The 14,496-nt window shown below is 49.9% G+C and overlaps 1 protein-coding gene across 1 annotated transcript in view; it reads left to right on the top strand.

Annotated features, from left to right (window-relative positions):
- Positions 1–14,496, top strand: part of ALDH1A3 (aldehyde dehydrogenase 1 family member A3) — a 37,836-nt gene that overhangs the window by 6,156 nt on the left and 17,184 nt on the right. Inside the window, exons 3-8 of the mRNA XM_072737111.1 lie at positions 1,495–1,635; positions 5,740–5,869; positions 6,409–6,470; positions 9,218–9,346; positions 10,941–11,054; positions 13,855–13,957. Coding sequence (XP_072593212.1) covers positions 1,495–1,635; positions 5,740–5,869; positions 6,409–6,470; positions 9,218–9,346; positions 10,941–11,054; positions 13,855–13,957 — 679 coding nt within the window. The remainder of the gene's footprint in view (positions 1–1,494; positions 1,636–5,739; positions 5,870–6,408; positions 6,471–9,217; positions 9,347–10,940; positions 11,055–13,854; positions 13,958–14,496) is intronic.

Here is a 14,496-nt window from a genome sequence, read left to right as displayed (position 1 = left end):
GAAAGCTACAGTCTTTGTAATGATGTATGTACTTATATATATAAGGGACTTCTGGGATGTATCCTTGATACATTTCAAAGCCGGAAAGTATCTTTTAAATATATGTGCCATTAGAGGAAAGGTTGAAGGTAAAGATTTTCTAAGGAGGGAAGAGAAGTCTAAACCTCTCCTCAACCACTAATCATCCGATGTTCTTCTAAGTGTATGGGTAACATTGAATATGGGCAAGGTGAAAGATACCTGTAAAATAGGCTTGAATTTGATCCCACCAGTGAGAGTTCTGTAACAGGCAGCTCCCCCCACACAGTGGTTCTACCTGTACAGACTCTCATATGCACAGTACCTCAAGCTAAGCTCTGTTTACAAAGATAGTAGCATCAAGGAGCTCATCTCTATATGACATGAGGACGTGGGGCGGCTAGGGCGTGGGGGGCATGATGTGGAGCAGGATTCCTAGTGGGTGATCCCCAAGTGCAGTACCCAGTTATCAAGGAAGAGAATGAGATCCCTGCTCCAGGCTCTGGTTTTCTCTTGGTCTGGGGGACTGCTCTGAGAACCCAGAAACAGAGGCTCTCCCGTCCACTGCAGTTGGAGAGGCCCCGGCCTCCAACCCAGAGCCTCGGACAAGGAGACACAGGATCTTGGTGGAGTATCACTCTTAACTGCATCGGCAGCCCTTGCCTGCTGTATACACTTCCCTAGGGAAATGAGGCTCAGCGAGGCCTGGGACGTGAGCCACTGCTCATCAGCAACCAAGCCTTAACTCATTTTCCTGAAATAAGAATGAGTGACATTAAACAGCTCTAAACAGCTCTCACTTCTTTCCTTTTAAGAAGAAGGTTCCATTATGGTTCTCCTATGGGTGCACAGAAAATCCAGTTCCTGCCCATGGAATGGTGCAATACTTCTGCCCCGCCGGGTAGGGGCGGGGTGAGGGGGGGTAGGGTGGAGGTGAGGCCGAAGAAGAGAAAAGTTCCAGATCCTCCCTGTCTGTGGACTTTTCCGATGTGGTCAGTTCTGAGATCCCGAGAAGCATTCATGCCCTGTTCTCACTTGTGGACCGCAGTCCTCAGCTTGAATAAAATGCCAAGACAGACATTTCCCACCTAACTGATGAACTGTAGGGGTGTGTGTGTCCAAACTGAGCCAGCAAGTGGAAAATCTTTTCCCATTTGGGTCACCAAGAAAAATAATTAAGGTCGGTTGTCTTACAAGCTATTTTAACACGCTTTTATAATCAGAAGGGAAGTTCATACTTGGCCGATGTAGAAATCTTGAAAAAGATACATGATGTAAAGATGCAAAAAGTCACCTGGAAGCCCCGACCAGGTCCAGTGATCTCAAACTGAGCTGCCACCTTGACCACCACCACCCCTCCTCCTCTGCAGCGTGATGGAGGCAGGTGTCTACTAGCCTCTGAAACTGACTGCTGAGTTCCCAAAACGCAGTTCCTACAAGAGGTGACACACTCTTTTCTGGTTTTTGGCCACTCAGCTTGATGTGGATAAGGCGGTGGAGGCTGCACATGCCGCCTTCCAGAGGGGCTCACCCTGGCGCCGCCTGGATGCCCTGGGCCGTGGCTGGCTGTTACATCAGTTGGCTGACCTTGTGGAGAGGGACCGCGCCATCCTGGCTGTGAGTATATGTACACAGGCGGCAGGGCAGGTGTGGGGCCACCTGGCCCCCTATGGGGCTTGGGGGAGATCCAGGGTGCTGATTTTGTATGGAGGTAGATGTGTTGGGTCCTTTGAGGTCTAGCTCTCTGGCAGGAGGCACATGTCCACACCTTCTAGCTCCAAACCCTTTCTGTTTTGAAGTCAGACTTTTGCCTCCCCCCCCCCCTTTGTTCTTGACCAAGAAGTTGCCTGGAGGAAGTTCAGCTGCGTTGGTGGCTCCCAGACTCAGGAGGATCATGGCCCACCGGATGATTGAGGCCATATCCTGGTCCTACCTGTACATTTATGAAATTAACTTTTTTAAAAAGATTTTTTATTTATTTATTCATGAGAGACAGAGACAGTGAGAGAAGCAGAGACATAGGCAGAGGAAGAAACAGGCTCCATGCAGGGAGCCCCATGTGGGACTCGATCCTGGGACTCCAGGATCATGCCCTGAGCCAAAGGGAGATGCTCAAGTGCTGAGCCACCCAGGCGTCCCAATTAACCTTTTTTTTTCCTACCTGAAATCTCTTTAATTATTAAGTCTAACTTCATCCTAGGTGACAGGATCCATGAAATTACAGGTTTAATGTGCTGGCATATATATTTTTTTCAAATACTTATTAAAATAGATGCCACCACTTAATATAGAAAATATTTCCCATTGAACTTAAAAATGACCCCATTTCACCCCTGAATTGGGCAGTGGTGAGCATGTGTGGAGTGATGGTGAGGGCAGGGTAGCCTGGTCATGGGGAATCTTAGGGTGTGAAAGACCTCAACTCCAATCCCAGCTCAGGACCCTGAGATCGTGACCTGCACCAAAGGCTGACACTTAACCAGCTGAGCCAGCCAGGCACCCCAGTTCCCTCCTCTCTTGATTTGATGTCTGGAACGAGTAGTAGAATAGCTACCTACGTGGAGACCACATAGTCCAGGACACTGAAATTGTTTTTGCCTGTGGATATGTGATTTGGGGCTGGAGAGTGGGGGAACTGTGTATCTGGGGTGCTGCTCTTAGGTGCATTGCCCCGAGGGTGCGTCTGCACAGACAGCTGAGCTCCCCTGCCTTCTCGCCCAGTCAGCCAGTCCAGCATGTTTGCCCCCAGTCCGGACGAGGGCGGCTCCCTCTCAGGGTCAGCGTTTCTGTCCGTGGAGCCTCTGGCTTCTTCCTGCAATGAGAGCCAGCCTCAGCTCTCTCAAGCTGCCAGACTGGCTTTTTCAAAAACATTTCTGTTTTCACCCAGCATGAGCTCATCGGTCTGCAATGTCCGTGGGGGCTAATAGCAGGCGGGAGAGGATGTGCCCTGGGCACCCCTCCCCACCCTGTCCCCAAGCGTCAGTATCATCTTAGGGAGCAGGGGCTGGGGAGCCACCTTCGCCTTCAGCCTGCCCCATGGTCCTGCGATAGACAGAGCAAGTTGCCTCTGTCATTGGGACCTTGCTGCCCACGAGAAACGAGATCCAGCTCTTTGCCACATCATGAAAGGAACAAGAGAATGACTGGCAAATACAGTTCTTTGAACCAGGACCACATCACCCTCCACCTCCATAGGGTTTTCCTGCATTGTCATGCAGCGAAGTGTTTCTTTCCATCACATTCTCTGGCCGCCTCAGTGGTTTTGACAGAGCTACGTATTCACTTCTGTATTCAATGTTTAGAAACAGATGTGGGGGACCTGGCAGCCCCACGTTGCTCCCCTTCTGGAGGCACCTGGGACTCAGGCTGTGGCTCTTCAGGTGCTCTTTCTGGAAGCCTCCAAATAGGGGCCCTCCCTGTTTACTCTATTTTCAACCCAAGCCCTGTTTCTGGGCCTCCTCATTCTAAGCCTTGGCACACGAACGGAGTCTCAGGGCAGGTTCGTGGGGCCCTTTTCTTCACTCTTTTCTATCTGCAAGTTACAGGGTGTCAATTTTTCAGAAGGCATGTTTTTCTCTTAAAATGTCAAAGGGAGTAAACTCGAGACCAGCTGTGGTTTACTCATGGTCCAGCCGCAATAACTGTTTCAAAGTCCCAATCGGTAGCTGACACTTACACTTGATTTCCCTGGTCCAGTCCTGTCCACTCATCTGTGAATCTTTTTTTTATGCTTAAAAAGAATTTCCTGTCTACACTCATTATGATCCCAGTTTTGCTTGGACAGCTTCCATAGAACCAACCTGGCAAATTCATGTTGTCACTCTGGGAAGCAAACTTGCCCAAATTAATAACAAAAGAGAGCCAACGTTTGCTGAATACTCACCGTGGACCAGGCTTGTTGTTAGACACAGGGCCTGCACGTTGATGATCCCAATGCAGAGATGAGGACACCGAGGCCCAGAGAGTTTCAGGAACCTGTCTAAGGTTATCCAGCCAGAGAAAGTAAGCCAGGGCTAGAGGCAGGAATGCCCTGCAGGCTATGCCATGGTCCCCTGCCTTTCTCTTCCTTGTCCTATCCCAGAAAAGGGCTAAGAATAAACTCCTGGTCCCACTGACAGATCTGCAGGTACTGTCAGGATTAGCCTGGTCCTGGGCCTTTTGGCATGATTTGCAACGGTTGGGTTTCCCATGGGAAAACAAGTTTCAACTTGGAATTTAACTTAATAGGAGCCAGAGATACAGTGACTGGATGTTACCGTGGCCTGAGCAGCATCTGCTGGGGGTGCAGGGATACATAACAGACTCAGACCAGCCCTGTAACCTTCAGCAACTCACAGTCCTGTCTCCTTGGTGTCCCCAAGTAAGGATCGCCAAAAAGGAAGATGATCATAATCATCACAGCTTTTACTGTCATCATGAAACAGTTAGCATGGCACTTCCTGTGGGCAGGCCCTGTCTTAGCCCTCACCCCAGCCCTCATGAAGCAAGTACCCCTATTATTACTATTATTATTATTATTATTATTATTATTATTAAACAGATGAGGAAACTGAGTCAGGGAGGGATTTGAGGGCTTGCTGCCCAGTGAGGGGAGCAGTTGCTCCTGTTTAGGAATGCTTGGCTCCTCCCTGAAGCAAAGTTCTGATAGTCTCCTGGAGCACCCTATGTAGCCATTCTGCAGTCTTCCGAGATGCAAATGTCCTGGAGCAGCAGCCTAAGGAGTGGTCACTGTGCTGGCTAGAAGTTAGACGCCCCAAATTCATTGTTCCACTTGGTGACCTTAGGTATCCTTAGCCTTGGTGTGGACACCTTGAAGTGACAACAGAGGTGTCAAAGCCAGAGATGAGGCATATGCAGGTGCACGTGGAGGGGCCTTTCTTCCCCAGTGAATCACCAGCTCACTGCATGGACTCTAAAATGAGAATCTAGCCCCAGGCTATGTGTCAGGGTGGCCACTTCCTGCAGAGATGGATGACAGGCGGTTTTAGCGCCGAGCTCAACTGGGGCCGCTTGTCTGAAGGACAAAGGAGTCCTCTTAAACCCGGACTGGAAATAGAAAAGAATCCTGCCATTGAGCGGCTGCACACTCGCCCTGGGTAATCACCTCCCTCACCACAAGGACGAGCCTACTCCTTCCAACTGTGCATCCGGCTTCGGCAGCCCAGTTGGGGAGGACTGTGCCTTTGTGCTGGTGGCACTACCCTTTGGGGGCTCTGTCACTCTTTCTATAGCCACACTGGTCAGCCTAGCCAGGAAGGAAGAACCTGCATCCCCACCCCTTATTGCTAGAGGAAGAGAGCGCTCTCTCCCGCCTCCCCAAAGGCAGCCAAACTCACGAGAGCCCCCTGGGAGTGCACAAACCCCTGTGGCCAGGCCACACAGTTGAGACAGCTGTGCTCCAGACAGAAGACCAAATACAAAGACCGTGTCTTCTTTCCCAGCGAGGCTCCAAATCGGACTTTTACTGCTGTTCTTCATGAGGACACATGCCCATGCCCTAGCCAATCCCCTAGACTGGGGTGTTTTGAAAGAAAAGTCATCCTTGACAATCTGAGACAGGTCTTAAAGGAAATGGAGTGTCTTGCTTTCTGAAGGGACACGGGGAACATTGCGCGCGCAGTGTCATAGGACTGTGCTCTCTTCTCCTGCACCGATAGCCTTAACCACCTGATGGCTAAAAAGGAAACTGTATCTGAAATAGATGTTGTCTTTGTATTGCAGACCCTGGAAACAATGGACACGGGGAAGCCGTTCCTTCATGCCTTTTTCATCGATCTGGAGGGCTGTATTAAAACCCTCAGATACTTTGCAGGGTGGGCTGACAAAATACAGGGCAGGACCATCCCCACAGGTGAACGAACACAGGACTCCTAGCCTTATGGGAGGGGGAGAGGGGAGGAGCGTTGGTTTTGGGGGGCTTTGTCTTCTCTTTGCTCCAGCTAGCCTTTTCAGAGCACCCCTGGTTTTTCCCTCCCAAGGCACCCTGTCCTATTGTAAAAGAAGTGGCACTGTGGCAATTTATTCTCCTAAGGAATTTTACTTTTCTAAAACTTTTTTAAAGATTGTATTTATTTATTTGAGAAAGAGAGAGAGTGAGCACAAGCAGCAGGGAGAGGGAGAAGCAGGCTCCTGCTGAGCCAGGAGCCCAACACTCAATCCCAGAACTCCAAGATCATGACCTGAGCCAAAGGCAGATGCTCAATCCACTGAGCAATCCAGGCGCCCCAGGAATTTTACTTTGAAAATTGAGTTAAAGATCATTTCTTTGTGGACTAGACAAGACTTTGAGCTGACACCTTTGTGGGCTTCTGGGTTTCTTTCTCATCTTTTTGCTATGTAAAATCCTTATAGGTGAATCCCAGTGTATTCTCCATATTACCTCTCTTCCAGATGACAATGTTGTGTGCTTCACCAGGCATGAACCCATAGGTGTATGTGGGGCCATCACTCCTGTAAGTATGGTGACTTTTCTAGATAGATCCATGTAGATCCTGCCCCACTCCCCTGTAGTCTTTAGAACCAGTTTCTGGTGTGTTTTGATCACAGCACAGTTAACCGAACATTTGCGCTGTGGCCTGGGGCTGGATACTTGAGAGATACCAGGATGGGTTCCATCCTATTCCTGCTCTCAAGGGGCTGACTCCTGATGTACAGCAGAAGGCACTGTGGATTGCAACCAGAGGGCTCAGGAATGACCAGTTTCTCTAGGGCAGCCGTCTCTTAAGTGGGCCTTGAGAAAGAGTTGTTCAATAGGAAAACAGGTTATCTAAGCAGTAGGAATGGTCTATGTGAAGGTTTCCAGGTGCCTGAGCTGCTTGGAGGGCAACAGCAGGATAGCTGGTGAGGCCACACTTAGATGAGGACAAGATGAGGAAGAGGAGGAGCACACATCAGGGGAAACCAGCCCGGCACCTGATGGGCTGTGGCTGCCAAGGGCCTGGGACTTTATTCACTGGGCAGTGGAGAGCCTGGCAGGTTCCAGGGAATGTGGTGATGCTGCCCATCTATCAAAGGAAGTCCCAGGCCACTGCAGTACCTGGGCAGGAGGCTGGGCAGACACGTGGCACCTTGGAAGGAAGCTACATCCCTTCTACCAACAGTTGAGAGCCTGCTGTGTGCCCAGCATGGCCCCAGGGTACCAGATCCTGCAACCATGGAGGGAAAGGGCCTGGCCTTTTGCTCCTGAGGAACTTGCAGGGCAGTTAAAAGGCTGAGGAAGGAATCTCCATCAAGAAAAATGAGAGGACAGGAACTGTTTGAGGAGCTCCTGCTGCAAGCAGAAACATGGATTTGAAAGCTCGTAAGGCAATTTGATTTGGTAGAGTTTAGTGTCTAATCAAAGGCTGGAGGTGAGGCCTGGCTGGAATTGAGTGGATGGTGTTGCTGGTTGATTTGAGGAAGACTAGAGGAGAAGTAGGTTGAGGTGGCGGGACATGAAAGCTGAAGGTCATTCTGGGCAGGTGTGGTAGAGAGGCCAGTGGAAGAGCCAAGCAAAGAGTTCCATTAGGCATCTGCATCTTTGGGGCTGGAGCTCAAGAGAGAGGTGAGGGCTGGAGCTACCCCATAGGCAGTGGTCACGACGGAGGTGTTTCTGCCCAACAAGTTGGGAGGGGGGTTATCCAGAGAGAGGTACAGAATGGGAGAAGAAGAGGGCCTGGGGCCAAATCCCATGGACTATCAGGGGATCCCACTGAGAAGTCTGAGCATTTAGGGTCAGGAGCATCCCAGGAATGGAATACAGTTCCAGAAAAAGACTATGGTCAACAGGGGCCTTTCCTTTATAGGAATAAAAAAGACAGAAATACAACTGTCAGATTTGCTCACCAGCATTGGTGTCAGGATATTAGGTGCAGTGGAAGTCCCACTGCTGGGACTTACATAAGAGGATCTGGGCATGTGGGCACAGCTCTTCCAAGAAGCTTCAAAGGGAAAGAAGGATGCTGCTGGAAGTGACAGAAGCCAAGGGAAGGTATGGATTTGCTTGTTGGATAGGAGAGATGATGATATTTGTGTGCTAAGAGGGTGGGGAATCCAGGAAGAAGAGGCGACCCCGATCATTAGTCGGGGGAACCCAAAACAATACCTGCCATCATTTAGCTGAGCATATTGGCCCTTGGGAACTGGAACCCAAAACAATACCTGCCATCATTTAGCTGAGCATATTGGCCCTTGGGAACTGGAATCTTATGTTTATTGTCTAGAGGTAGGAATTCCTACCTACTGTGGAGCCTCACAGAGCTAGAGGTAGGAATTCCTACCTACTGTGGAGCCTCACAGAGCTGGGGGAGGAATTGTAATGGCAATATCATGAGGTGGTCACCCTCGGCCAGCCCTGTGGGTGTAGCTTTGCAGAGAGCTCTTATGTTTGGCATCCTTGGAACATAAGGAGCCAAAGGAACTCCTTTGGAGTGAGAGTGGTTGAGGGACAGCTAGAATCAAGCTACCTGCTGTCTTAGAGATGCTTGTCTTCATTTTGCCTCATCAAAGATACTACTCGGAGTGGCAGTGTAGCAGAGGACACAGGCTATGAATCCTGGCCTTTACCTGCTAGTTTGTGATCTTGGGCAAGTCACTTTCCCTTCCATGCCTCATCTGGAAATGGAGGTGATAATATGACTGTATCATATGGATGGGTAGGGATCAAATGAGTTAAGTGTTTGTGAGTGGCTAGAACAGGACCTGGAACAGAGTTATTGTTCAGTGGCTGTTAGGCTTCTTGTCACAATGACTTTGGTATCCTTGCCTCTGTAGTTGAAAGATGACAGGAAAAGCATTTCTCAAACTGAATTTCAACAAATAGCAATTCAGTGGGAGTTTCGTATGTTATTCTGGAAGAAGAGAAAGGTCTTGTGACATCTGAGTTTAGGAGGGGCGGGCCTCACTCCTGCAGTATTTTTCAGATCCTTTAACTCATTGATGGCATCATAAACCTCCAAGAGGGGATGTAGGGCACATACAGCAGAAACCTCTTTGCAAAGACTACTTATTAACATCTCCTAGAACACAGTCTAGGAAGTACGGGTAGGAATGCAGTTCTGATCTTTACACACCCCTATATTACCTCTTATGCCCCAGATCTAGACCATGCAAACAGATATCCTGCATGGAGACACTGCTGGGCCTCCAGGACAAGGTGCAGGGTGGATCCAGGCACCCCACCCCCGCACCCCCCCGCAAGTTCCTCTGTGTTTCATTGTAGTGGAACTTCCCTCTGCTGATGCTGGTGTGGAAGCTGGCGCCTGCTCTCTGCTGTGGGAATACCATAGTTGTGAAGCCAGCGGAGCAGACTCCCCTCACTGCCCTTTATCTGGGCTCTCTGATCAAAGAGGTAAGGCACCTGAAAAAGAAAGAAAATATTATGCATTGTTGATAATATTCCCATTCCTCGGAACCAGGCCACTGTCACAAGATAACGCTGCCCCGTGGAGCTGAGCTGTGCGTGACAGTGCCAGCCTGCTCACAGCCGAGTGGGAAGGGAATGGCTCCTGTGTTGCACTTGGCAACTGTACACTCTTTCTCCTGCCTGTGGTCACTGAGCTAGAAGAAACTCATTCCTCCCACTGATCCTAATGAGAATACTTAACTCTTATTATGGGTTCAAACCTATGGTTTAGGAGCAAATGTTTTGTCTAGAGAATTTGCAGCAGGGTCACTGGAGAGGGAGCCAACTCTTTGGAGGTTCTCCGGGCCTTGCATTTGTGGTGGAGGAAATGGCCCATTTTTATCTTGGAGGGGTAATCTTGCCAGCTCCCACTGAAGGGGCTGCACCAAAGGGGGGACTCCCTCACCCAAGCCTCCCCACCAGTGCTCTGCTCTGGGACTCTGGGACAAGTGTCCTCTCCCCCTCCCCAAGCCCTGCCCTCGCAGCCACTTTGTCGGAAAACACTCAGCCCAAAGAAACACCTCCTTCCAGACACACCTGGCAACACGCTTCAGTGGATCCGTGCCCCACTTGTATGTAGCAAAGAGGTTAAAAACGAAACAGGAAGGGAAGAGGGATGGGAGAAAAGATTCATTCATGTCACTTCTCAGCTGGGCTCATACGATCCGGAAGCATGACCTTTACCACTTAGAAGGAAGGCTGCAGCCGCCTGGAACTGACAGGTTTTGCACCTCCCTTTGCCTGGTGATCGAGGACATGATGATGTTCTATTAATGAGACTCACAGATTCTAAGGTCACGACCATTAACACACAGCACCTAGAGAAACGAAAGACTCACTCCTGCACCATGTCCTAAAATCTTGCCTAAGATCATGCAGTTTTAATAGCATTAGATATTAGATTAAATAGCATCCCCCCCACCTCATTCATTTGTGGTGTCCTTGGTTAACCAAGAGGCCACAGGTGTAAAGCAGGAAGCTTGACTGAAAGAAGCGGCAGTCCCCACCACCAGGGTACGCCGGCTCTGGGCGTGGCTCAGGTTCAATAAGCAGGAGCTTTGAGGGAGTGATACCGAGTTGCCATTTGGAACATTGATAGGACAGGTTTAAAGAGTGGGAGCTGAGGCTCAGAGAGGATTTTTTGTGGGAGCCTCTGAGCCTGGGAGGTTGTAACCAAGGTATCTCTTTTCTCCCCGAGAATACATATGCATAGACAGATCCACACAGAGGTACTTAAGCACGTGCACAGAATGGTGCTCGACTGTGGAGCCTCACCGCCATTTTGCTCAGACACCATTTTGGGTTATGAAGAGCTGCCTGGAAGGAAGGGTGGATGTATGCCTCACTCAGGCACAGCACTCACACTGGTTGCCTGGGTCTGGGTCCTGGGGTGGCTGTATGACTGGGGCCCTGGCTTCCCAGTGAGGATGCCACGGTGCTTGTGGACATCCTACAGCCCTGGGTCTCTCCTCCCAAGCGTGGTCTGTGGTAGACACTGATCCAATCTCCTGTTCTGAATGCCACCTCGATTTCCATCCAGGTCGGATTCCCTCCAGGAGTGGTCAACATCGTGCCAGGATTTGGGCCGACGGTGGGAGCAGCAATTTCTTCTCACCCTCATATCAGCAAGATAGCCTTCACGGGGTCCACCGAGGTAACTCTCCTCACTGGCTGTTGGTCAACATAGCAGTCATTGTATGATCTGAGACCAGGGTATTTTTTCCTTTGAGCAGCTAAATGATGAATTATTACCCTAAGTATGACCACATTTTAGTACATAACAGTCATTAAAAAAAAAAAAAGTAAATCATTAAAGACACTGGTCCAGTTTCCAAACTAAATAAATATCAAATAGAACTCAGAAGCCTTAGAAGAAAAGATTGGTAGATAAGATAAAATAAAAATGTAAAGCATCCGTAGGAAAAACAACGCCACAATCGAAGTTAAAGGATAAATAGCAATCTGGGAGGAAAACAGTCATAATTTATACAGCTCTCCAAGGCTTAAAAATCCGTAATATCCCTAAAAATCAATGAGAAGGAAAAACAAACAGACAAAGCACACAGAATGGTGGGACAGTGAATAATTCAGAGAAGAGAAACACCAAGCATCCAATAAGCTTGACCTAGCTCATTGGTAATCAGGGAAATGCAAGTGCACATTCAAAAGAAAGTCAGGAGTCTCCTTTTTTCTGTCAGATTGGTAAAAATTGGAATCTGGTATAATGGAGGCTGTGGGAGGATAGGCACTCACCCGCACCCGTCCCGAGGCACAGGGCCATGTTGTTCTACCGATCATAAATCTGATCTTCAGATTCAGGAATTCCATTTCAAAGCAACTACTTAGAGAGATGTTCTCACGAGCCTCCTTCAAGGACCTGTTTTGCCATATTACTGCATCCATTCTGGACGAGGTGTCAGAGCCATTCCAATAAGGAAAACTGTCTGCCATCTGGTTGCAGCACAATAAAAGCAAACCGTGGGAACATAGCTATAGTATTAGGAAGAGTGTGTGTGGAGAGAAACAGAAATTGTCCATGAGACACACAAGTAATTCTTCCTATGGCCACCTCTGGTCCTAATAGCTATAGTATTAGGAAGAGTGTGTGTGGAGAGAAACAGAAATTGTCCATGAGACACCCAAGAAATTCTTCCTATGGCCACCTCTGGGCAGGTCCTGGGACACAGGGTAGGGGAAGATGTAAACTCTCCTCCTTTTAAGTGCTACACACCTGTGTGTGGAATTATTTTTAATATTCTGAGAGAGAAATGAGTAAACGCTTCCCAAGTAGTATGAGTCCCCATCTCCCCACTAATTTGGTCCAGCCAGGAGCCTGAGCCCCCTCCTGTGGTCTGCTGGTCAGTACTGCCTCCACCCTCGTTTGCTGGCTGGAGTGAGCATTGCTAGAGAAGCCGAGTCAGGGGCCCCTGCATGGTGTCACAATAGCTGTGGGTGCTCAGCATGCCCAATGGAGCAGCAGCTCCGTGCCTGACTTGGGGAGATGAGGGGCCAGAGAGGTGCCAGGCATGGCTCCTGCCCTCTGGCTGCTGCCCCTCTTAATAGCAGAGTCATCCCTTCTCCTCCCCCTGCCTGGCTTTTCTGCCTGAACCCTCTCTAGGCATCTGTAGGGCTGCCCATGGGTCCAGGGGGTTGGTGCTCTCACTTGCAGCTAACCTCGAGGACAAGAAAGTGTTCTCTGTGGTCCTAGAGATTGCTCAACTGGCAGGCATCTCCATCAGTGGGGGGCGGGGGGTGTTTTCCCACCCTAGGTCTGCCTGCTACATCCAGCCAGGAGAGCACACCCCAACCCACAAGGAATTGCCAGCCTGTGGCACACTAGTTTTGCTTCTGTCACTCTCTGGGAACGATCACTGTCACCGCGGAACTATTTCAAACGTCATTCAGTACATCACCCGTGAGCTGGCCAATTTTTGAACTTTTTTCTTTTAAAGATTTTATTTATTCACGAGACACACACACACACACAGAGAGAGAGAGAGAGAGAGAGAGAGAGAGGCAGAGACACCGGCGGAGGGAGAAGCAGGCTCCATGCAGGGAGCCCGATGTGGGACTCGATCCTGGGACTCCAGGATCATGTCCTGGGCTGAAGGCAGGCGCTAAACCACTGAGCCACCCAGGGATCCCCTAATTTTTGAAATGCACTCATGCCTTAGTCTTGGGGCAAACAGCCTCAGCCCGAGAAGAGCCCAGCCCTGCCTCTCGCTAGTTGTCTGGCTCTAAGTGTCCATGTGCGCATTGGTCTCCTGAGAGTCTCCCCAGCTCTGAATCTGGGGGGCCTGCTCTGGGATGGGCCAAGCCTAGCCTCTGGCAATGTGTGCAATGATAGGCAGACCCTTCAGGCACGCGAAGGAGGCTGGTGAGTGAATGTCCCAGTCCTCTCTCTTAGCCCTGGGAAGCCTCAGTCCTGAGTCTGTTGCCAGAGAATTGGCTCCTTCTCCTGAAGATCAGCTTCCCCATTAACCATAACTTTTTGAGATTCCCTCAGATTATACCAAAGAGCCACATGGAACCACATCCCCCACGAGTGAGGGTTGGAACAACTGCCCCTGGGTCCCCTTGAGCCCTTTACCAGACTGGCTGTCCCAGCCTGCTGCCAGGAAGGATGGGCACCAGGACTAGTGACTAGCTGACTCTGCCGCTAGCCAGCTCTGTGGCTGTGGGCAAATCCCTGGGCTTTCCAAAGACTCCCACTCCACCCTTGTAAGTGGAGCAGCTCAGATGGAGGATTTCAGTGATGTCAAAGTCTGATCCATGAGGAGATGTGGGGAGAGGCCACAGGAGTGGAGAGGCATCATCATGGCCCAAGGCACCTAGGTGGAGAGGCAGAGAATCCCTGGCCACGTTGTGCTTGTTGCCTCCTAGGCTTGTCCAAAATGTTCAAACCAGGTCTGGCCCCATCCAAAGTTTCATCCAGTTTGTTTTTCATCCTGAAGGTTGGAAAGTTGGTTAAAGAAGCCGCCTCTCGGAGCAATCTGAAGAGGGTGACGCTGGAGCTTGGGGGGAAAAACCCCTGCATCGTGTGTGCTGATGCTGACTGTGAGTCTCTCCCCTTCTGGGCATTGCTGGGGCTTAGGCAGTCCATAAATCTCTCCCTGCTTCCTTGCCCAAGTTCAGAATGAACTGAGAGAGAAACACACACACACACACACACACACACACACACACACACACACAGGCTGTTTTTCCACTTTGGGTTGTCCTGCCATAACTAGGCAGATGGTGATCTAAACACCAGCTTTATTGCTCATAGAAAAGCTGCATTGGAAAGAAACATGTCCTATGTGGTGGCCCAGAGGCTGCCTGTTTCTGCCCTTCGAGATTATGTTTATGCTTCCCATCCCTGCAGAGCTGGGGCCACAAAGAGCAGATCCAGATTCTTCTCCAGAGCCCCTGTGCAGGGAGATGGCCAAGAGAAGGAGGAGCAGGGCAGGTGCTCCCCACTAACAGGCATTAATCAACCTCCCTCCCCCCGATCAGTATTTCCTGCAGTGCTTAAACTCTCAGAAACTTGAGATGTTTCTTCCTTCTCAGGCCTGACAAGTGAGAGGCCAGTGGCAGTGGACCCTTAAAAATAT

Source organism: Vulpes vulpes, chromosome 14, assembly GCF_048418805.1.
Source record: "Vulpes vulpes isolate BD-2025 chromosome 14, VulVul3, whole genome shotgun sequence".
In the NCBI taxonomy this organism is placed as follows: domain Eukaryota; kingdom Metazoa; phylum Chordata; class Mammalia; order Carnivora; family Canidae; genus Vulpes; species Vulpes vulpes.
The sequence above is the reverse complement of the archived record's forward strand: the minus strand, read 5'-3'. Positions and strand labels throughout refer to the sequence as shown.